At 43.6% G+C, this 23742-nt stretch overlaps 1 protein-coding gene and 1 long non-coding RNA gene across 2 annotated transcripts; both read right to left on the bottom strand.

The window, feature by feature from the left end:
* Window positions 1–614: 614 nt before the first annotated feature.
* LOC106892053 (glutathione S-transferase 3-like) lies at window positions 615–9152 on the bottom strand. The gene is made up of 6 exons (XM_014948929.1): window positions 9042–9152; window positions 7674–7725; window positions 4789–4921; window positions 4308–4449; window positions 3135–3266; window positions 615–904 (listed from the first exon to the last, which is right to left on the bottom strand). The coding sequence occupies exons 1-6, from the start codon at window positions 9126–9128 to the stop codon at window positions 782–784; spliced, it is 669 nt and encodes a 222-aa protein (XP_014804415.1). The 5' UTR covers window positions 9129–9152; the 3' UTR covers window positions 615–781.
* A 1180-nt stretch (window positions 9153–10332) lies between these two features.
* LOC106892055 lies at window positions 10333–15156 on the bottom strand. Its single transcript, XR_001412815.1, has 3 exons — window positions 15071–15156; window positions 11076–11182; window positions 10333–10384 (listed from the first exon to the last, which is right to left on the bottom strand). It is a non-coding gene; the product is annotated as an uncharacterized LOC106892055 (long non-coding RNA).
* Between the last annotated feature and the right edge of the window lie 8586 nt (window positions 15157–23742).

Raw genomic sequence — 23742 nt, 5'->3', positions numbered from 1 at the left:
AACACACAGGAAGAAGCACGAACAAATATTGAACCTGAGGGACCATCCATTTGCAGACATGGCTCTGCCCTCCCCACCCTTCAAAGTGGTTCATCTCATGAAGGGGTGCACAGACTCCGAGGCACCAGGAACAATGAACTAAAGTGCCCAGAAGAATCACATTTAAAAAGTAGAGGAAGAAAATAATCAATGTTACAAAAGCTGGTTCCTAGGCAAGACTGGGGAAGTGTGAGAAACCAAAGAGATTTGGCTTTCGTAACAACAGATGAAACAAGTATTAAATTACAAGTTTCACTTCACTTTCACTCATGCAGTTCTGTAAAAATAATGCAATATAAAGTACTTACCAAGACCGCTCCTGAAACAAGTCGACTTCTTCGAGGGTTAGTGATTCAGTGAGTATTCTCTTTTTTTTCCTTCCATAGCTCTTATTCTAAAGCCTATATTCATCCAGAAAAATATCTTCTTCAACAAGTTACATTCTGACAATAATAACACTGCACCAACCTTTTTCCAAATTAATTGATTCCCTGCCCTACAAACAGTTCTTGCTTCCATATGCCTTTGTTTTCATGTTTTGTGAAGCATTTGATATCAATAAAGACTCACATTGCCAGAGTAATCAGAATGCTTTATTTCAGTTGGGGGTTTTGGGTTTTTTCCACTATTGGTTTTAACTACAACAATACTAATTTAATGAGCTTCCTACTTCCTTTGGTTTGGGTTTGGGGGATTTTCTTTTCCCCCAGTATTCTGGGTCTCACTGAAGGTAGCAAGGCATTCATTTCTTAAAAACCTTCAACACAGTTTCTACATAAAATTCATCTGGCGGGGGCTTCCTTGGGCTGCCGGGCTGCAGGAACTTCTTAATTGTAGGCATATTGCTCATTCTTTTCTTAAAAGCCTAAAAAATAGAAACAACAGAGTACGAGTGAAATCCCAGCTACTCCAGTAGAACAGCGCTCCTTGCACAGAACAATTGCTTCCCCCTGCTGCTAGAAAAGATCCTGATGCTCGTTGGGGTCTGGGTGCCACCTACACAGTCTCCTTCTGTCCAACAGGAGGACTCAGCAGCTGCAAAACGCCTGTTCTTACCAACAAAGGCAGTGCTGGAGCAGACAACAGCTAAATCTCTGCTGCTTGAAAGGAACTGAAGGCAAAAACTCAATATCTGGGAGCACCAGGGAATAGGTTTGAAGGTACAAGTGCACTAACCCAGCTCAGGACCTGTTTCTTTTTGTTGCTGGTTCTTCCATGTGGGGGAAACCATGATATACATTAACACGATTTCCATTTTTACTACATTATGTAAGTATCTGAGCTCTGTTTGCATCTGGCACGGCCACTGTTGTCCCACTGTCCCAGCATTTCTAGGATTGCCTGGGTGAAGGTGAAATGGCTGGAGGCATCCTTGGCCCAACTCAGCTGTCCATTAGAGGTTTCTCATACTGTATTGCAGCCTAGGGTAGCCAAAATACCTACACAGGGCCAGCAGATACAACACAGCCCCTCAGGGAGACCTATCTCCTTCTGGAGCAGAGGCTGGAGGCCAGGACTAGGATTAGGGAAGAGTTGGGCATTTCAGGAGGTGAGAGATGCCTGTGGTTAAGGCAACTGAGTCATGGATCCTGACATCTCATTGTACAGAAAGTCAGAGGACTCAGTGACGCAGACTGGGAGCAGCTGGAGACCCCACGGGAAGCTGAGCAAGCTTAGAGATACAAGAACCTCTTCTAACCATGGGGCTGAGGGAGGGGAGCTTCACAGAACAGCAGCCAGTTCTTGCTGGCAAAGTATAAACGTAATTTCCTCTTCCTTACAGGCATTGGAAGGATGAGAGGGAAATACAAGAAGGAGCAAGAAAAGTAAAAACTGTTAAACAAGAAACCACCTTTCCCTCCTGGCAGTGAAGGATTCCCTCCCTAACTCAATCCTTTCCCTCCTGGCAGTGAAGGATTCCCTCAACGCATGACTCAACTGAACTGTGTCCATGCCTCCAGGCTAAGGCAGCTTGCTAGAAGATGGGAGCTAAAGGCAAGCATTGCCCAAGGCAGCAAAATCTGGGTAAAATCTGACCCGCGTTACTGCCCACTTTGTGGCTGAAGTGCCTCATCCTGCCACACTAAATTCAGGCTTAAACTGTTGGGGTTGAGATTTAAAAACTTTTTTTTTTTTTTTTTTTTTTTTTTTTTTTATGCCTTTTTTTTTAAAAAAAAAGGCATTAAAAAAAAGAAAAGCAGTCCTTTTCCTCATCAATTGGAAGGAGAAAACTGTGATAGTCTGATTCTGAACTATCTCTTTTGTTAATGAGAATAACAAGTGCACCCCTCAAATCAACAGTTTGTAAGCACAAAGAAGCATGGCCTCGTCCCTTGCCTCCTCAACCCAAATTTGCATTGCCTAAAACATTTTATTACCATGATTACAGGCACATGGGAAGACTACGGAACACTATCTGCTTTTTTTTCCAGTTCCACTTGGATCCACTGTATCTCAGCTCTTAATGACTCCTGCTGGTCCTGCACCGCGTTTGCCCATAGTGCCAGGAGTCTTCTGGTGGAGTCTCACAGCAGAAGCACCTCACTTCTGCTTGGTTTCAGACTTGGTACATGGCACGAAGGCAGAGAATTCATTCTCGATTGTAGGGAATTGATTATTGAAAGAAAAGCCTGGCTTAGGGCTAAGGCTTGAGTTTCTAGCCATACTGTAGAGGGCAGAAGTGAAGTGAGGTTACTGGGATCCCAAAACTGTCATACCAATTCTAAAATGTCAAGCTGTATCGCAGGCTTCATTTGTTATCTGGTATTAGATAGCACCCACTGGCAGGAAGCAGGAAAATGAAAAGAGGGCAGCTTAGATCAGTGACTCCCTTGGGATGGTATTAACTTATTTCTATTGAGGAGGCACATATCACTCAGAGGTACGCTTATCTCAACAGGGTTAGTCAGGAGCACAGTGTCTTGTAGCTCATAACAAACCAACTAAATAAATTCTCTCTTATGTTTGGTGTTAAGCACACAACAGTGACGGTTCCTCGAAGACCCCACACTCCTGATTTACTAAGCATGGAGAGATGATCACTTCAGGATTGCCCTCTAGTTCCTAAGCAGGGGCATGTTCAACAGCAAAGTTACCTGCAACTGAGGAAACCCCGACAGCACAGCAGGTATTTTCTCCTCCACCGCTAAAATGGCTTCGATGAGCTGAACATCTGCCCAGCTGAATTTGTTGCCCACGAGGAAGTCCTGGCCATGTTGTTTCAAAACCTGTAGAACAGAAGAGAAGGTGGGCTGCAGATGAGAAGGGGACACACGACGCCTGGCAGCTCAGCCTCACAGCACAGCTGCAAAGCTCAACGGTGATTACTGCTGAAATTTCAGGGTGGAGTTTTCAGCTGGAAGTTGTGAGCCTAAAAAAAATATGAAAACTCTTGTAGTGCACAGACTACAAACCCTGGTCACTTGGTAATAGTGAATGATGGTAGGCACTGGGGACAGGGACAAAACCACGCACTTAGGGGGACTAGTACCAGTCACAGAATTAGAGACAACGAAGGTACTAGAGAGTAACTTGGAGAATTTATAAAATTGCCATTTTGATATTTCATTTAAAGTTATGTCCAGTGTTGATACCAGGAAGCAAACTTAGAAATGCAGAATTATAATAGCTAACCAAAGCTGTTGGTTGTTGGCTACTCCTCTGCCTTTGGGAGTAAGTTATTACAGTCACAAGAACTTCTAGGATGTTCAGCTTTTATTATTGTTTTCCATCAAAACTAGATGAATGTTACAAAACTGAGAAGTGTTGCCAGACGTCTGAGTCATTGGGGTTTGGTCTGTTGTTTTCGAAAGAGGGATGTGCAGAAATCTGTGACTGTTGTTTTACTAAAGTGCTCCTAATCTCTCTACCTGATTTATTTGCAAGGGATTTTTGCATTCTTCTAATGAAAAGGTTCCAACTGAAATTAAGTAGAGCACAGAGATGTGCTCTAAACAAATATAAGTGCAGGACTGTCCCCTCAAGGAAAAAAGAAATCGTACGTGCTTGCTTTTACTTCAGTGAAAAGTTTTGCTGTGTAGCTGAGAACATACTGCTTTGTTTGCTTTGTAGATGTTCACATACCACAGCCCTGACAACACAAGCCAACAAATAGAGAAAACAAGCTGCTGTATTTCTCCTTCTCTGAGAGAGCGAAGAAAGCTGAGCATTTGGAACCGGCCTGCACTACAAACATGTTCTAATTTGGGGGAAACTTTTTGATAATTGTAGGTACAAGTTTTACAGACACCTCCTTCACTGTCTCTTACCTTTTCAAAGACTGGGAAGTACCTGTTGGTTGCCCTCTCCTTAATTGAGTCAATATTTTTCTCCTTTGCCTCAGGTGGAGAGAAAGGAAACATCAAAATCATTTGCATCAGGTCTGTTATTCCTTCCACGTACATGTCAATCCTATCGGTGGGGGGAAGACAGTGTAAAAGAGCACAGAAGTTATTTCATCTGTTTTCCAATGAACTAAGGCAACTTACAGGAATTTTATGATCACCACCATAGTGCCAATTTTCATAGCCAAAAGTGAACAGAAAGTAAAGCTAAATATTTTTTTAAAGGACTAAAAGCCAGCGTTTCAGAAGCAGTGGTTAAAACCCAAGCAAAGGCTGGAGTCCTTGCTATTTATTGCATTAGCCTTTCTCATGTCTTTCTACCGGATTTACGGCATTGAATTTATTAGATATAATACAGCTATCAAATAACAGATTGCTCATTAGGTGAAAGGAGGTGTAACAGTACAGGGCTCTCTCCTTCAAGTCTTTCCCATAGAGGTTGTATTTCCCTGCTATGTAGTTGGCGATGGCTCTGGTCTGCACCATCTTCATCCCATCAATCTCAACGAGAGGCACTTGCTGGAACAGCAGGACTCCATCTAGGGTGGAAAGTTGAGGGAAAGCTTGTTAGTTCCTCCTAGACTTTTAGCTTTACAGGAGAGTGAGAGACCGAGCACGTTTCTTTTGCAGTGCAGGAGCTCACTGATGTCTTGCCTGAACTGTGAAACTCCATGCAGTAAACTACCATTGTGGGAAAGATCAAATATTGCCCAGCCTGCACCACTTTGCAGTGGTGCCAGAGCTTCTCTGGCTGATGGGAGCTGGCACCACCAGCTCCTCTGCACCTCTGGACCCTGCCTCATGCTGGCAGGAAAAGCCTGAGCCAGCACTTTCAACCCAAGGGATCGGAGGAGAAAAAAGACGCGTGTTAAATCACAACTTTAAAACCCCTAAAATTATTTTGAATGTGGATCAGTTCCCTCTCAGGGACATACACACACGAGTAGAAAGAATGAGAGGGGTGGTATCGCAGCAAGACTGAGCTACTGGGATAAAGGAAGAGGTCAGGCCACCTTAAAGGTTGCGAAGTTACGGAGTTAGAGGCAGGGACTATGACAGCAATTGCTGCTTAAGTTTTACACAGTCACTTCAGGGAAAGGAAGAGGTCAGGCCACCTTAAAGGTTGTGAAGTTACAGAGTTAGAGGCAGGGACTATGAGCAATTGCTGCTTAAGTAAGTTTTACACAGTCACTCCAGGAACAAGAGTTTGAGAGTCCCCATAGATTTTCATTTCTGGCCTATCCTGTGTCATTCCACAAAAGTTTAAGGCTATTTAGATGCATCTCCTTGTCTCCTGGTGCTGGCAGGAGCATTTTCTGAGCCTTCAGTGAGGCAGCCCTGAGAGCTAAACTGAGGTGGATTCAGCACTTCTCGAGAGCAGTTTTCTGCTGGACTAATTCACCCTCTTTGGAGATACTCCCTCCTCTACTTACACATCAAGGCCATCCAGAGAACAATCCCGCCCTCTTAAAAATCACAGCAAAACTCCAAAGCCAACTAGGCAGCTGCCACTTTGCATTGCTCAAAGTTAATCATTTATTTTAATTGCTCAATTTTAACCCGTTCAGTGCATCCTTCTTCCAGGTATAAGGGTTCATTTTAACAGGCACTTCTGTTTGCTTTTCTCTCCACAGAGTTATTATACTTTGTTAGTCTAGAATTAATAAACATTCTTCATTCATGCTATATTACTAATCTACAGTTCCAATTCAAAGAGTAGCTTTCTCTGCAGCAACAAATAGCCTGTTTCTTGTAAACACTCACAGAAAGATCATGTGTCTTCATGTCTTTCCAGAGCACACCTCAGCAGCTTAAGGAAGAAATACTAATTGGTATCTAACTAGCAGAAACATAGTAGAACTGGAAAACTAACAGCTCTGCAAGGATATTTTTCAGCAGAAAGACGTGAAGTGAAAAATAAAATCTGATTTTCTGGCCCTTAACAAAAAGTGGTGCAGCAAATGTGAGTGAAGTACATGCATGGTTTGTTTCTAATCTACAGAAAAGGGGGATTTCTCTCTTCTGACCTCTGCTTCTCCTCGCTTTGCAGTGAGAACCACTTCACATTACCACTGCAAAGAATATATATGCAGGATTAAAAGCAGTTGATTATTCATGCTTAGTCCTTTTCTGCATGACTGACAGCATTCCAGAGGTCCCTTTATCAGGATGACTAACTAATTTGTCTTTCTTCAATACAATGTATGAAACTCCACCTTTTCCTTTGTGTTCTCACCCTCTTAATCTCAAAATATATAGAGAAAAGCCCTTAATCTTCTTTATAAAACTTCCCTATCCTTTTCACCACCATTTAATTCTTCTCTCTGGCTGTGTATCCAGGATTGTACCACTCTGTCTGGATTAATTAGTATTTTGAAGCAAATTCAGATTTGGGCTTTCAGTACCCGAGCTATCATATTTAGAGCTGTAACTGGTGTCTTTACACTGCACTGCCCTCCCACATTGTCAGATTCCCAGCCAGCTGGACTTGCCAATTTGATTCTGATCTTCTTGATACCGCTTCTTCTTTTTTCACTTTTGTTCATTTTAGTTTTTCTGCCAGAATTTCCTTTAAACACAGCTTTTCCTTTCTGAGCAAGCAGCCAGAATGCAGCTGACTCCTCTTCCAAGGCTCCTAGTATGTCTCAGCAAGCTCAACCAGCTGTGAGGTCTCTCTTGGGCAGCAGGTAAACTGCACTCTGTCGTGTTTCTCACAGTCCCAACTCCTTCCCCACCCCGGCAGCAAGGTCTTCTCCTTCCAGGGTGGCTGTGGAGGGGTTCACTGCTGGATTTCATCAGGCCAAATATCAAGGGCAGTGGCTGGGGGTACGCACTGGTGTTTGGGAACTGGTCTCACTCCCAAGGTTGTGCCAGCTGGCACAGACCACAGCATGGTGGTCACATCTAAATGACATCTTGGAAATGGCCCTTGGCATGGGACAACTCCCAAATGATGCCTAGGAATTGCTTCAGGGAATGCTGTTTGCCCTGGATCAAAAATATGCCAGGAGCCATGTTAACAGTCCAACAGTCCAGATAATTAAGTTGCATTTAATAGGAATGTTTGCTGCCCCTGTTGAACATACTACAATAAACACAGTCACAGAAGCTTTCTGCTAATACCAGTTTTTGGCATCGGAAAGAACAGATTACTCAAAATTAGTATTTCAGTCACCTAGGTGTGCCTCTAGAAATTTGCACTGGTTTAAATAAACTATTTTTAAATGACAAATTTAGCTAAATCAGAACAACTTTTTTGAGAGACTAAGCCTCAGGCATTGGGATTCTTACCTTTGATTAACTTTTCATACTGCTCTCTTGTTTCCAAAAAAATTTCTTCAAACTGGGAAAGGAGAGAGACTAGTGTTACATTGCTGCACGGGAACATCTGTATTCTGTAAGTGACTGGGCATAAGCACATGCGGAAAGACCAAAACGAGCGAAAGTGTAAGTGACTGGGCATAAGCACATGCGGAATGACCAAAACGAGTGAAAGATAATGGCCTGGATCTTCAGATCCTTCAGATGTCCTGAGGGTCGCCCAGGCAGCTGGGGAGGAGCAGAAGGGCCTGGCCACTTCTGCCTCAAGGCACCGATTCAGAAATAAGGTAAGCGCGGGCAGGAACAGACATCTTCAGGAGGAAGACAGGTTGCAGCCAGTGCAAAGGGAAGCAGAAGGTCAATCAACCATTTCTAAGCCCACCCCAGGGTGTGAAGGCCAACAGCAGGCTTTTGTTCACACACACAGTAACTGCAAACTGAAGACAAGTGAGCTAAGGTGGTTTTGCACGGCCAGAAAAATCTGATTAATTAAGAGCCTTTAGGTAAATCCCCATTTTGACCTGTTACGATTAATGACTCCAGGGGACTGATAGTATCTCTAATAAACTCCAAGTTCCACTGTGTTTGCATCCCAAATAACAACCACTAAACAATGCAGCTACAAACACGCAGTCCCACTGGCCAAATTAATTTAAAAGCCACTTCCTTGTAGCCGTTTATCCTCCACATGCATGTATAATGGCCTGGATCTTCAGATCCTTCAGATGTCCTGAGGGTCGCCCAGGCAGCTGGGGAGGAGCAGAAGGGCCTGGCCACTTCTGCCTCAAGGCACCGATTCAGAAATAAGGTAAGCGCGGGCAGGAACAGACATCTTCAGGAGGAAGACAGGTTGCAGCCAGTGCAAAGGGAAGCAGAAGGTCAATCAACCATTTCTAAGCCCACCCCAGGGTGTGAAGGCCAACAGCAGGCTTTTGTTCACACACACAGTAACTGCAAACTGAAGACAAGTGAGCTAAGGTGGTTTTGCACGGCCAGAAAAATCTGATTAATTAAGAGCCTTTAGGTAAATCCCCATTTTGACCTGTTACGATTAATGACTCCAGGGGACTGATAGTATCTCTAATAAACTCCAAGTTCCACTGTGTTTGCATCCCAAATAACAACCACTAAACAATGCAGCTACAAACACGCAGTCCCACTGGCCAAATTAATTTAAAAGCCACTTCCTTGTAGCCGTTTATCCTCCACGTGCATGTTAAAATTAATTTAAAAGCCACTTCCTTGTAGCCGTTTATCCTCCACATGCATGTTAAATCGTTCCTTACTGAGGCGGGTTGAAAACACCAGTCTGGAACACTGTACCAAGTGTGAACTCACCTCCACGCCAGCGGCTGCCAACAGCCATCGTACGGGCTCCATTCGCCCCCTGCCATTAAGGTAGGTAAGCCTGGGCTTCCCCGACATGCTTCCGAGCTCCTGGTCCCCTGGAACACATGAAGCAGAAAACGGGGTCATAAAATTTGGTTTGAAAGGCAGGATGGGAGAGGGGCCATTGACACCACACAGCCTGTAAGATGTGCAGGGCTGTACAGCCTTCCCCAGGGCTGCCGGGGGGGGGTTGGTGTGATTGCAAGCAAAGACTGACACGTTGAAACAAGCGGTGTGAGCCCCGAGCCGCAGGAGGAACCTGGCTGTGTTTTAACACAAGTGTACAAAGCCACTTGAAAAACACTACCACATCCTCAGGGAAGTTACTCACCCGCAGATTTGGGCTTTCAGTACCCGAGCTATCATATTTAGAGCTGTAACTGGTGTCTTTACACTGCACTGCCCTCCCACATTGTCAGATTCCCAGCCAGCTGGACTTGCCAATTTGATTCTGATCTTCTTGATACCGCTTCTTCTTTTTTCACTTTTGTTCATTTTAGTTTTTCTGCCAGAATTTCCTTTAAACACAGCTTTTCCTTTCTGAGCAAGCAGCCAGAATGCAGCTGACTCCTCTTCCAAGGCTCCTAGTATGTCTCAGCAAGCTCAACCAGCTGTGAGGTCTCTCTTGGGCAGCAGGTAAACTGCACTCTGTCGTGTTTCTCACAGTCCCAACTCCTTCCCCACCCCGGCAGCAAGGTCTTCTCCTTCCAGGGTGGCTGTGGAGGGGTTCACTGCTGGATTTCATCAGGCCAAATATCAAGGGCAGTGGCTGGGGGTACGCACTGGTGTTTGGGAACTGGTCTCACTCCCAAGGTTGTGCCAGCTGGCACAGACCACAGCATGGTGGTCACATCTAAATGACATCTTGGAAATGGCCCTTGGCATGGGACAACTCCCAAATGATGCCTAGGAATTGCTTCAGGGAATGCTGTTTGCCCTGGATCAAAAATATGCCAGGAGCCATGTTAACAGTCCAACAGCCCAGATAATTAAGTTGCATTTAATAGGAATGTTTGCTGCCCCTGTTGAACATACTACAATAAACACAGTCACAGAAGCTTTCTGCTAATACCAGTTTTTGGCATCGGAAAGAACAGATTACTCAAAATTAGTATTTCAGTCACCTAGGTGTGCCTCTAGAAATTTGCACTGGTTTAAATAAACTATTTTTAAATGACAAATTTAGCTAAATCAGAACAACTTTTTTGAGAGACTAAGCCTCAGGCATTGGGATTCTTACCTTTGATTAACTTTTCATACTGCTCTCTTGTTTCCAAAAAAATTTCTTCAAACTGGGAAAGGAGAGAGACTAGTGTTACATTGCTGCACAGGAACATCTGTATTCTGTAAGTGACTGGGCATAAGCACATGCGGAATGACCAAAACGAGTGAAAGATAATGGCCTGGATCTTCAGATCCTTCAGATGTCCTGAGGGTCGCCCAGGCAGCTGGGGAGGAGCAGAAGGGCCTGGCCACTTCTGCCTCAAGGCACCGATTCAGAAATAAGGTAAGCGCGGGCAGGAACAGACATCTTCAGGAGGAAGACAGGTTGCAGCCAGTGCAAAGGGAAGCAGAAGGTCAATCAACCATTTCTAAGCCCACCCCAGGGTGTGAAGGCCAACAGCAGGCTTTTGTTCACACACACAGTAACTGCAAACTGAAGACAAGTGAGCTAAGGTGGTTTTGCACGGCCAGAAAAATCTGATTAATTAAGAGCCTTTAGGTAAATCCCCATTTTGACCTGTTATGATTAATGACTCCAGGGGACTGATAGTATCTCTAATAAACTCCAAGTTCCACTGTGTTTGCATCCCAAATAACAACCACTAAACAATGCAGCTACAAACACGCAGTCCCACTGGCCAAATTAATTTAAAAGCCACTTCCTTGTAGCCGTTTATCCTCCACATGCATGTTAAATCGTTCCTTACTGAGGCGGGTTGAAAACACCAGTCTGGAACACTGTACCAAGTGTGAACTCACCTCCACGCCAGCGGCTGCCAACAGCCATCGTACGGGCTCCATTCGCCCCCTGCCATTAAGGTAGGTAAGCCTGGGCTTCCCCGACATGCTTCCGAGCTCCTGGTCCCCTGGAACACATGAAGCAGAAAACGGGGTCATAAAATTTGGTTTGAAAGGCAGGATGGGAGAGGGGCCATTGACACCACACAGCCTGTAAGATGTGCAGGGCTGTACAGCCTTCCCCAGGGCTGCCGGGGGGGGGTTGGTGTGATTGCAAGCAAAGACTGACACGTTGAAACAAGCGGTGTGAGCCCCGAGCCGCAGGAGGAACCTGGCTGTGTTTTAACACAAGTGTACAAAGCCACTCAGGGAAGTTACTCACCCACCCTTCGTTTCCATCATCCTCACTGAAAAGATGAAAAGAATCATAGAATCATTCAGGTTGGAAAAGACCCTTGGGATCATTGAGTCCAACCATCTACCCTACTCTACAAAGTTCTCCCCTACACCATATCCCCCAACACCACATCTCAATGACTCTTAAACACATCCAGGGATGGTGACTCAACCACCTCCCTGTGCAGCCTATTCCAGTGTCTGACCACTCTTTCTGTGAAAAACTCCTTCCTAATGTTCAGTTCAAACCTAGCCTGTTGGAGCTTGAAGCCGTTCCCTCTCATTAGGATTATCCTAATCGTGATTAGTATCCTAATGGTGTCCTAATGGCTCAGAAACCAGTATAGGGTGCCTGATTTAAAAAAAAAAAAAAATAAAAAAAATTTACAGATGACCCCAGTTTTCTCAGAGTTAAAAGCCAAAGCTGCAACGTGATGTCTGTTGCACTTTGCATCCACCTGGCATTTCCCATTCAAATTAGGTTCACCATCCTCTAGTGATGTGTTTTCTTCAAATCACAGTGCTTTGTCAGTCTACTTAAAGTACGTTTGGAACATATGTTGCCAAAACTTGACTTTAAAGAACAATCAGGTCAAGAGTTCTCCCCTGAGCAATTCTGGTAAGAGCCAAGTCATGTTACTACAATAAATAAAATAGGAATATTTGGGATAATCCAGACAATATAATCCAAATACAGGTAAAGGAAAAAATAGTCACCTCCAGTTTTAAAAATGTGAATAACTGTTGCTAATTACAATGTTTTGCCTCTAAGACAGTGGTTTTATTATTTTCTGCATGTTGTGTGCCTATCTTTCACTATATGGCAGTGTGGTTTATCTATATAGCCCACAACAGCTAACTAGTGCCTCTCTCATTATCCTACTTCTCCGATACATTGCATCCCTATCATTCCAACACACATCGCCCCGACTCGTGATGAGCAGAAACTTACAGTAAATAAGACTTTTAACTAAAAAAGCCAAAGACTGCAATACCAAGAACGTGAAACTTAATCCTCTTGGAAAATTTATCTATTGTTTGCAGAACAAAAGCAGAGGGAGTGAAAAAGCCTCAGGTATAATTTTGTCATTTTACATGAACAAAAAATTCTATATGGCACTAAATTATGTGAGAAGAACAATGATAAATGGAGAATAAAAACCTGTCATCAGCTTCATTTTTTTTTATCCTTTTAAGAATAATTCTGTCAGCTGTAAGTGGATTTTAATTGTCTTCAGCTTCTGACACAGAAAAACACCCTTGTTTTTTGGTAAAGTCTCCTCAAACTTTAGATCCACTGAATGCATCTCTGTTGACTACGCAGGGACCTGGTGGCTCAGTTTAGTTGCCCATTCCTATGTGCCTGCTGACCCCTGAGATTCCCTAAAGGTGGGCAGATATATCCCTCGTCTTACTGGAGTCAGGGCAACTTTTTTTACCATAAATCAGTATACCTAGCCATCTAGGCTCTCAATGCCTTTTTGTATTTATTTGGGGAAAGGTACAGGTATCATGGACAAGGCTCTCTCAGAACTTCACTCAGTCCTCCACTATTTTTCTAAAATTTTAGTAACAGGTTTTCAGGATGTTGTGTATACAAAAAAAAAAAAAAAAAACCACCAAACAACTGTTTCTGATACAATATATTGATGATTTATTAGCAGCCAAAGAATCTTGTGTAGCTAACACCCAGTCCTTACTGTTTGCTTCAGCTGAAAAGGGCCATTGTCCTTTCCATGTAAGTTACTATCTTTTTTTTAAAGAGAAATGTAGAATATCTGGGTTGCATTCTCCAACAAGACGAATGGCGTTTATGGGAAAACCATATTAAACCCATTCAAAATCTTTCCCAACCAGTTACTAAAAACAAATGCAAGCCATTTTAGGAGCTGTAGGGTTCTGCCACCCCTGGAGAGCTATTTTCGAGGAAATGGCATAACCCCTGATACCAATTATTGCTCAAGATGCTGGAGAACCCATCCACTGGGCAACAGACCAGGTAAAACCATCCCTGCCTGGGACTGCTAGACTACAACAAACCATCTACCTTGGTTGTACAAGAAGGGCAAGGAATAGTCTCTGGGATGGTGACTAACACTCTTCATCTGGGGAAGGAACTCCACATCACAGCTGTGTATTTACCATCCGTGAAGCCGAAAAGACTCACGAAGATTTAACAAACATGCCATTTCTTAATCCCAGTCTGAACCTATTAATTGGCGGGTCTTCATATTATCTGAGCAGCAACTGGGCTACGGGTTATTAAATAACTATTGTGAATGAACTGGTGGAGGCTTCACCACTCAGTTCGAAGCTGAGCGCGCGAGCAGCCAAATTAATTGCATTAACAGAGGTCTATCAGCTGGCCAAAGAAAAGACTGTAAATATTTATGCCGATTCTCGATGTGCATTTCATAGAATCATAGAATTGTCTAGGTTGGAAGAGACCCTTGGGATCACACCACGCTACTGGGCAGTTACGGAAGCTGCGTAGGATTGTAACTTCTAGTGGAAGTAAAATATCAAACACTCCACAAATTAGTGGACGGCTGAAAGCCATACAATTGCCAGAGAAAGTTGCTATCACTCATCAACCAGCCCATGCCGGCAAAGGACAAAAGAAGAGATAAGAAACAGTCTAACAGATATTGCTGCTAAAGCCACAGCACGACAGCCGTATGAACCACCGGGTTTACTACCTTCCGAGGGTCTGACCTGGTGTTGCCCACTGCTGAAAAAAGATGCATTTGACTCTTCCTGCTGAAGAAATGGGCTCTTGCAAAAGGTATGAAACGGTCAAAGACTTCCAGGCAATGTGAGAAGTAGATATGGCAAACTTCCCTATTTTACCTCAGCAATACCTGATTGCCATAGCAAAAATGCATCACCATCCAGGGCATTTTGGGATCACTGCACCAGCCCAGACACTGCTGAAGAATCGGTTCATGTCAGGAATTTATGCTGCAGCTAATTAAGTAACCACACCTTGCATGCACTACCTTTAGCCTTAATATTTAGCAAAGGTCTCAACACAAAATTTGTCTATATACAGACGTTTTTACTGCTTTTGTCTAAAATCCATATTTCCATCCTATTTCCTCGTGAGCCTTAATGACATGCCTGTCTTGAGTTTCTCCAAGGATACTTCTTAGCATTGTAAGAAGGGATTAAGAGGGGGTGGTCTTTCAGAAACACCATTATCTGCATTCAGTGTGCAGAACCCTTTAGCCCCGGAGCTGGGAGCAGAGTCCAGGGTACCAAAAGGGCCACTTTTCCTGCTCAAACCCAGAAGAAACCGCCAGGGTGCCAGAGGCTCACGCTGTTCTCCCACCCACCGTTGCCTTCCCACACTTTGTCCCCTCAGCAGTTTCAGGGCTGTCTCCCTCAGCTCTGAACTGCACCGCAGGATTCATTTCCTGGTTAAAAGAAAAAAAAAAGTCTTTTTCTTGCTCTCTCTCTCCTGCAACTTCCAGCTGGTAACTATCAAGCCATGCTTACTCTACCTGCTACATGGTCTAAGGAGAGCAGAGAATTTCCATTAACCCAGCAGATGCCCTAATAAATTTGGAAGTAGTCGCTCAAACACTTTAAGAAAGGGGAAATCATAAGTTAGTACTTACCTCCTGACCTTAACTCAGCCTCCTCCCAGCACGGGCAGGTTCCCCGGGGGTGTTTAAACTTTGGAGTTTAGGGGAGTTCCCAGCCATGCCCAATTAGAGACAAAATCTCCCGTTGCTATTCAGCTGCCTCTACCCAGCTTAAAGACGTACGTCTCCGAAAATTGCCATCCAAGGTGGAGACTATCTATCTTCCTTTTTCATGTTGCTGATATGACCACACCATGTGGTTACTCTCATAGTTTCTATGGCAGGCATCTATTCAAACCGCTTCCTTGGAATTATTGGGGTGTTTTACCCAAATACAAGGGTGAGACACTTTAAAACACTGAGAAAATTATAGATGTTTCCAGGTCATATTTAGGGTAATAGTAACCATTTAAAGATTAACCACTGAAGTTTCTAGGCTTATTTCACTATTTAAGAGTAATCCAGGCTTTTATTGTCAGTGCTGTATGGCACAGAAAAGATACCCAAAGTATCAGCAAATAATGCTTAATTACATCAAAATAGAGTTTGTCAGTATCAAACTCCCTTAGTGATAACTTGGTATAAAAAATAGATGAGGAGTTTATGTCACAACTTGCCCTATGTCTTAAGGCAATACACTCAGTTTTGGAAATTGAGTGTATGTGGCTAATACTCAGTTAGAGATGAAATAAACTATGATTTTCCTACCCTGTTTCCACGAAAAGTTACTGCTTCAGCTTTGCTATCTACATTTCAGGTGAAAATACCAAACCTGAAAGTGGATGTGCACAGACACAAGAATGGCATAGCAGGTGGGAAATGGGATTTGGGTGCCAAAGATCATGTTCTCACCTCTAGCATGGACCCACCTGTGATGCTGGGCATCACTTTACACCCCTGCAGCAGGCGTCAGTACAGCTGATCTGAAGATCTGTTCACAGAACCCAGCACTGAATCAAGATTAATCTGTTCCTGCTTTTGAGGTCTGTGGTATCAGCAACTACCTGAGTGCAACAGTTGGCTCAGGAACAGTGTCCACAGAAGACCACGCAAGTAACTAGTGTCCCCCTGTCCTTTCTGCAGTCTCATATGGCAAAGAAGGAGGAGAGGAAGAGGTCTCCGATTTGAGGTACAGGGATGAGTGGTCAGGCAAAGCTTTCTGATGCTTTTTGGATTTGCTGAATGTGGCCACATCCAACTTTGTTGTTCCCCTTCCACACACTCCTGTTTGCCACAAAGACTTTCCCCTTATCCTCTTTATTTTGCTTCCAGCACAGCCTTTCATAATGTAGTTGTAAAGCTCTTTTATCATCTAAAGGTATTGTATCACTGAGGTTACTATTATCTATAACTTGAATAGCTGTTCTTTAAACCTCTAGAGTAGAAAAGAAAATAAGTTGTTTTTTTTAATAAATGATTTGTTAAGCCACACCTGTGAGCATTCAGGCAGCTGGCATGGAGCCCTGGTACCACTTAGTGATCTTGGGTGGGGCATAGGCAGATTTTAAACAGTGCATACACCATGCCCTGGCATGCCAACTTCCTACTGTGCTCTGTGCTCACTGTGCTGCAGGTTAGACCAAACCCAAAGTCTTAGAATCATAGAATTATAGAATGGTTTGGGTTGGAAGGAACCTTAAAGATCATCGAGTTCCCTGCCCTGGGCAGGGACACCTCTCACCAGACTTTTCAAGGCCCCATCCAGCCTGGCCTTGAACCCCTCCAGGGATGGGGCAGCCACAGCTTCTCTGGGCAACCTGTTCCAGTGCCTCACCACCCTCACAGCAAAGAATTTCTTTCTGGTATCTAATCTAAATCTCCCCTCTTCCAATTTAAAACTATTACTCCTTGTCCTGTCACTGCACTTCCTGACAAAGAGTCCCTCCCCAGCTCTCCTGTAGCTCCCTTCAGATATTGGAAACTGCTAGAAGGTCTCCCCAGAGCCTTCTCTTCTCCAGGCTGAACAACCCTATTTCTTCTCAAAACGTACCTGCCTGCAATCCTCACAAGCCACTAAGTGGCTGGCTTTGGGGAACATGCCTGATTCCAGCTTCCAACAGCATCCTCTCAGAGGTGGGTATACAACTAACTGCCACTGGAGAACTGAACAAGTTGGGTTATGAGGATTCTCCCCTTGCTGCTTATTGAGCTCCTAAACTGAAGCACAGCACCACTGCGATAAAAAATTAAGAGTCCACGTGAATAGTTAGAACAAGCCATACATCACTCAAACCCAGACTTGCTGCAAACCTTCACCAAGTGCTTTGGTTCTGTCCTGGAATCTTTACCAACCTCCTGAGGACAAGGTTAACCAAGCCTGGACTCACCCTCACACATAGCTGTGTAAGCTGTTTGGCACTTACCTGCGCCGCCGGCACAGAAAAGTCTGAACACAGTAACTAACCCTAATCCTGATTTACAAGGAGAGCTTAAATGGAGAGCCAGTTTACAGTATGCTATCATTTGGATCATTTAGTCTTTATTGATCTAAGTATCTCAGCGTGGTCAAAAGGCATATTTATATAGGCACAAGATAGGCAAGATCAAGGCTTCAAAGCCAACTGAAAAATAACCTCCGTAGTACAAATTTCATTGTGAAATATTTATCTTAAATAACCCAGGTATCTTACCGACTTTATATTTTGACAGGAACTTGTGTATGTTTCCTCTGTTTGGTCTCTGGTGTGTACTGTAAACTTTTTAAGACTCTGAGTTTATGCATGATGTTACAACTAAAACTAATAATAATCTAAGCTTAGGTTTAAAGAATCCTTTTATTTTCAAAAGAGGGTGTAAAGAAGAAAAGCAGAAATTTCCATCCTGTTTTTATCTGATGTTGGCCAATTATAAAGCTGGACAACAATGTGGGGTTTTTTCCCCAATAAAAATCTTTTTTTTTTTTAAATAAAAAAAGATTAAAAATGATCAATTTGAAAATATTTAAAATAAGTTCTTAGCCTGTAGAACATTCTTTGTTTGTTTTGGTCCTTTTTTTTTTTTAATAAGACCAGATTTATTTATACTTCTCAGACAAGGAGAAATAGGTTTTATTGACCACAAGTCTGTTTCTTCTCCTGTAAGAAGATACTCTTTATTCACTGTTTGGAAGCACATTCTAAATTATGAAATATATGGGTTTTAATGACATTTATGAATAACGTTCTAACTCTGCATTTACCTGTTTTGCAGATAACAGTTTGTGAAATGTAAGGTGGCTTTCTCTCTAATGACATTTTCAGCATGAGATTCATTTGTTCATATTGCACCTGCAAGACCGCACAAATCTAGAAGACCAAAAATCAAGGTTTAATTAGGAAAAACGAGTTGAAAATGACAGCAGATGGTACCTGGTAAAAACCAAACCTGTTAATGCTACATCTTCTTCATCTGCTCTCTAATGACATTTTCAGCATGAGATTCATTTGTTCATGTTGCAAGTGCAAGACCACACAAATCTAGAAGAACAAAAATCAAGGCTTAATTAGGAAAAATGAGTTGAAAATGACAGCAGATGTTACCTGATAAAAACCAAACCTGTTAATTCTACATCTTCTTCATCTAGTGGTGGCTTTCACTGGCTGCCAGGCTGAAGGAACTTCTTTTTTGTGGCAATGTTGCTTACTCTTGCTTTAAAAGCTTAAAATTGAAAACAACACAACTTCTAAGAATAAGGGTGGGGAAAGTTCTACCAACAAGCCAACACAAGCCTGTGAAATCAGCTTCGTCAGGTGGTGGCTCAGGGCTGATGACGAGGGAGGAGGCAGTTTCTCAGGAGCAGATGGCACAACCTCAGAGAAAAGGAAGTGCAAGTCAGATGGTACAAGTCTACAAGGCAAGGTATAAAACTATCCAATGGCCAGTAGTGGGGACAATCTGCCTCTCACAATTTAATCTTTCAGCTCTAGAGAGCTGCTTAGCCCCTGAAGGTTCAATCTCTTTCAAGATTTCACAGCATTTATTATTTTACTCTTGATATCACTTTCATTCTTTTAAATTCCTGGCCTCAACAACATCCTCTAACAATGATTTCCATCACCTTATTATGAAAATTTTGGCTTTCATTGCTTGTATTTTGCTGCTTTTAGTTTCATTGAGTGTCTTATTCCACTTCTATTATAAGATAGGGGAGACGAAAGCCCTTCTCTGTCTCTCTCACTGCTACCACATGCATAAAAAGTAATTTATCTGTTTATTTTTTTTTAAATTGCACTGTAATTCACTTCTCACATGCATTTCTCAGCTCTGTTTTTTAATTTTCTATTCTTTGTATTTTACTTTGTTGGCTGTTTTTCCTAATCCTCACTTGATTACTTCTGCGTTCTGTAAGAGCGCGAGAAACTGCCAAGCATTTTAACTTGTCTTTCTCAAAACTTTGAATGAATGTGGGTGTATTACCTGCAGAAATTACCTGCAGAAAAGGAAACTTGGAGAGAATGGAGGGCACTTTCTCTACTACCATCAGGATAGCTTCTATCAGTTGCTGGATTTCTGTGCACAGAATTTTGACAGATACAAAGGGTTGTAAGTAGCTTGATTCAAGAGGAAAAAAGGTTTACAGGAATTAAAAAAACTAATGACTTTTCTCAGTTTTGCTCCAGTACAGAGTTGATGGAGATAATCATGACCTAAACCTATATTTTATATTTGTTTCTGCATCCCTGGACAGCTTATAAATTGCACATGTACAGCAGTTGGTACATAAAAACTATAAAGAAAAAATGATAAGAAGAAACAGTAGATATGGTATAAGATATATTAAAAGTGGAGGGGGAAATGGGTGGTTAGTCATATGTGCGGTGGGTCGGATACAAACCTCCACTTGCTTTTGTTCCCTTGTTCTTAAGGAGAGGTTTTCAACTCGAGTTTGCTGATGGAACAGGAGGAATCTGGCTCATCTCGCCCAGCGAGTTCACAGTGCTATAGACCTCAGTGGTCACTTCACAAAGGCAGCATCTCACTTCCACAGACACACGTGAGCTTCTTTTCATCAGCCTGCACGCTGGGAGGTTAAATAAATACAACTTGAACTGCCCTTGCCGTGGCAGGAATATTGAAAGAAGGCTTTGGTGTGCTTGAGAGCTGTGCTGAAGCTCTGTGTGGTCTTTATGTACAAGGTAATAACGTTGTAATAAGTAAAATACAGTAAATACACGCATGTTAGAAAAGTGTTGATGGGGCTATGTCTCACTGGTGGAACGTGGAGATTCCTCATCTTCTACATAGGAATGAGCAGAAAAGACAGATCAATCTCTGGAGCCTAAACCTATACGCTTGTCTTCAGTAGTCTGGCTTGAAGAGGCATCCTTCTTGCTTCAAGGAGAACCGAGACACTATCCAACCAGTGAAGTCTTACTCTGTCCCTTGTAGGGTAAAAATGACCCCTGGATCCCGGAGATGTGACTTCTCCAGCCTCAACCCTGCACCGCTTCATATTAGCACCTGTTACTATTAGCAAGAAAGTACCACGGCAGGAGAAAAACAAACAGTGTGCTTGTTTCATTAAGGTCAAGATACACACACTCCTGTCACATCTTTGTTTTGTTGCACGGGCAATTCTTTGTGAGAACTTAAACAGTGAGATACTCTGCCAAGTGTCAGAGTTACACTGTTCATTCCAAAGCTGTCCCTGTGCAACCTCTTCTTAGAGAAACTTTCTGACACATTTCTGACTATTGCTCAAAGCGGTTTTGCAAAGGAATCCAAAACAAACAGTTCTCTCCTGGATCATCCCTGCTCAACCCTGCACCGCTTCATATTAGCACCTGTTACTATTAGCAAGAAAGTACCACGGCAGGAGAAAAACAAACAGTGTGCTTGTTTCATTAAGGTCAAGATACACACACTCCTGTCACATCTTTGTTTTGTTGCACGGGCAGTCTTCAGTAGTCTGGCTTGAAGAGGCATCCTTCTTGCTTCAAGGAGAACCGAGACACTATCCAACCAGTGAAGTCTTACTCTGTCCCTTGTAGGGTAAAAATGACCCCTGGATCCCGGAGATGTGACTTCTCCAGCCTCAACCCTGCACCGCTTCATATTAGCACCTGTTACTATTAGCAAGAAAGTACCACGGCAGGAGAAAAACAAACAGTGTGCTTGTTTCATTAAGGTCAAGATACACACACTCCTGTCACCTCTTTGTTTTGTTGCACGGGCATGCATTCTTTGTGAGAACTTAAACAGTGAGATACTCTGCCAAGTGTCAGAGTTACACTGTTCATTCCAAAGCTGTCCCTGTGCAACCTCTTCTTAGAGAAACTTTCTGACAAATTTCTGACTATTGCTCAAAACAGTTTTTCAAAGGAATCCAGAACAAATAGTTCTTTCCTGGATCATCCCTTGAGAAAAGTTCTCCTACAGCAAAACTCTCTGCTGAATTTATTTAACTCTGCAAGAACTAAATATAAGGTAGTTACTTCCTTGAGAAAGTGAGTGGAGAGTTGATCTCTCCTTGAACTGATGTGTGTCTGGGTAGGCTGGCACCGCTGGGGTCACATGTGTTAAGCTGTGGCATCCGAGGCTCAAGTACGAGGTGAAGGTCTTTTTCTGTTCCCAGAAAGGCCAACATTTCCCTTCCATCTTCTCCTGGATGACATTTCTTTCCTGGATCATCCCTTGAGAAAAGTTCTCCTACAGCAAAACTCTCTGCTGAATTTATTTAACTCTGCAAGAACTAAATATAAGGTAGTTACTTCCTTGAGAAAGTGAGTGGAGGGATGATCTCTGCTTGAACTGATGTGTGTCTGGGTAGGCTGGCACTGCTGGGGTCACATGTGTTAAGCTGTGGCATCCGAGGCTCAAGTACGAGGTGAAGGTCTTCTTCTGTTCCCAGAAAGGCTAACATTTCCGTTCCATCTTCTCTTGGATGACAATTCCAGGTGTGAGATGAAATGGTTCTGCTGCAGTGTAGACATCAGCCTGAAATGGGAAGTAGTAGTTGTAAGGCAAGCAACATAAACGACTTGGAACCTGCAGCATAAGCAGAAAGCTGTCCCCAGTTCTGCAGTGGGATTAAGAAGTGGTGCCTAGAGCGAGGTACTTCATGGGTCAACCTCAGAGCTGGACGTGGAGCTACACCACCAAGCTATTTGAAGATTTCCACTATACGCCAAGGTCACATTAGCTTTTTTGGATACCAGTGCCACGTTGGGAGCTGGTACTGCTTAGAGGTTTAAAGTTACTTTACCAGGTTCTGTCCTTCAGGTCCTTCCCCTGGAGGTTGTACTTCTTGGTCTGTATGGTTGAGGATGGCTCTGGGCTGGACCATCTTCACCTCACCAGCTCCCACCATGGGCACTTGCTGAAAGAGCAGGGCTCCATCTGGGGACAGAAGAAAGTAACATCAGTCTAATTCAATGCCCACAGCTCTTGCATTGTTGAAATGGAGCTGAGAGACACACCTTGTAGCTGCCGGCAGCTGAAATTTCTCCCAGACATAAGTAGGATGTAGAAGAGCATCCTAGGAGCAAGATTGGGGTTTAAGACAACTCCGAATTTTGGGTGTTGAGTGCAGCCCGATGAGGACTCCTCTGCACCAGCAGTGCCCAGGCAGAGACCCGATGTCCATCTCCTCCTCTGAAATGCCAGCTTCTCTCTCCTGGACCTCAAAGCAGTGGCCACCACACACCAGCGTTTGCTCCATGGCCCCCAGCTGGTCCCAGTAATCCCCACGGCCCGTTTGGAAACCAGCTGAAGGGCAAGCTTGTTTGTATCACATCAAAACCAGATACTGATGTATGTAGGGACCCAGTGCTGGAAGCAGGGGCTGCGGGGTGGCCTCTGTGGGGAGAGGCCACGGTTGCCCCGTGACAGACACAGCCAGTGCCAGCCCATTCCAACCAGCTCCAAACAACCCACCATAGGGCACGACTGAGCCCCACAGCCACGTTGGCTGCACCTCGGGGGGAAACGTATTTAAGAAGGGGCAAAACACTGCCTGGCAGAGTGTGAGGGAGAAACAGGGTGAGAAACAGCCCTGTGAACACCAAGAGGAAAAGGTGGGGAGGAGGTAGAGGGTTCCGTAAGGAAAGAGGGAAGTTGAACCTGGAAAGAAGAGCAGGGGGAGGAATCATAGAATGGTTTAGATTGGAAAGGACCTTAAAAATCATATAGTTCCACCCCACTGCCACAGACAGGGACACCTCCTCCTAGACCAGGTTGCTCAAAGCCCATCCAGCCTGGCCTTGAACCCCTCCAGGGATGGTGTATCCACAACTTCACTGAGCAACCCGTTCCAGTGTCTCACTACTCTTAGAGTGAAAAATTTCTTCCTGATCTAAATCTACCTTCTTCCGGTTTGAAGCTATTACCCCTCATCCTATCACTCTATGCCCGTGTAAAAAGTCTCTTTCCAGCTTTCTTGTAGACCTCCTTCAGATACTGGGAAGACCACTATAAGGTCTCCTTTGAGCCTTCGCTTCTCAGCCTGCTCTTGTAGGGGAGATGCTCTCTGATAATCTTTGTGGTGTTTAGGAAGCTCTTTCCTCATATTCTGGAGAAAAAGTTCACTTAGCAAAGGAATTAAGATCAACAACTACAGACTTTACCAAATTTTCATATGAAACCAATCTGTGATTAAAACAAGGACTAAACTGTAATTGCAACTGACATTAGGAAGGCAGGTGACAGTTAAGCCAGCGTATAAAATTCATATTCCTGGCAATGAGGGAAAAGTATTTGTAGTGTTGAGAACTTCAGTCATGCTGAAG

Source organism: Calidris pugnax, unplaced genomic scaffold (assembly GCF_001431845.1).
Source record: "Calidris pugnax isolate Ruff unplaced genomic scaffold, ASM143184v1 scaffold141, whole genome shotgun sequence".
In the NCBI taxonomy this organism is placed as follows: Eukaryota; Metazoa; Chordata; class Aves; order Charadriiformes; family Scolopacidae; genus Calidris; species Calidris pugnax.
This window is presented reverse-complemented; position numbering and strand designations above follow the sequence as displayed.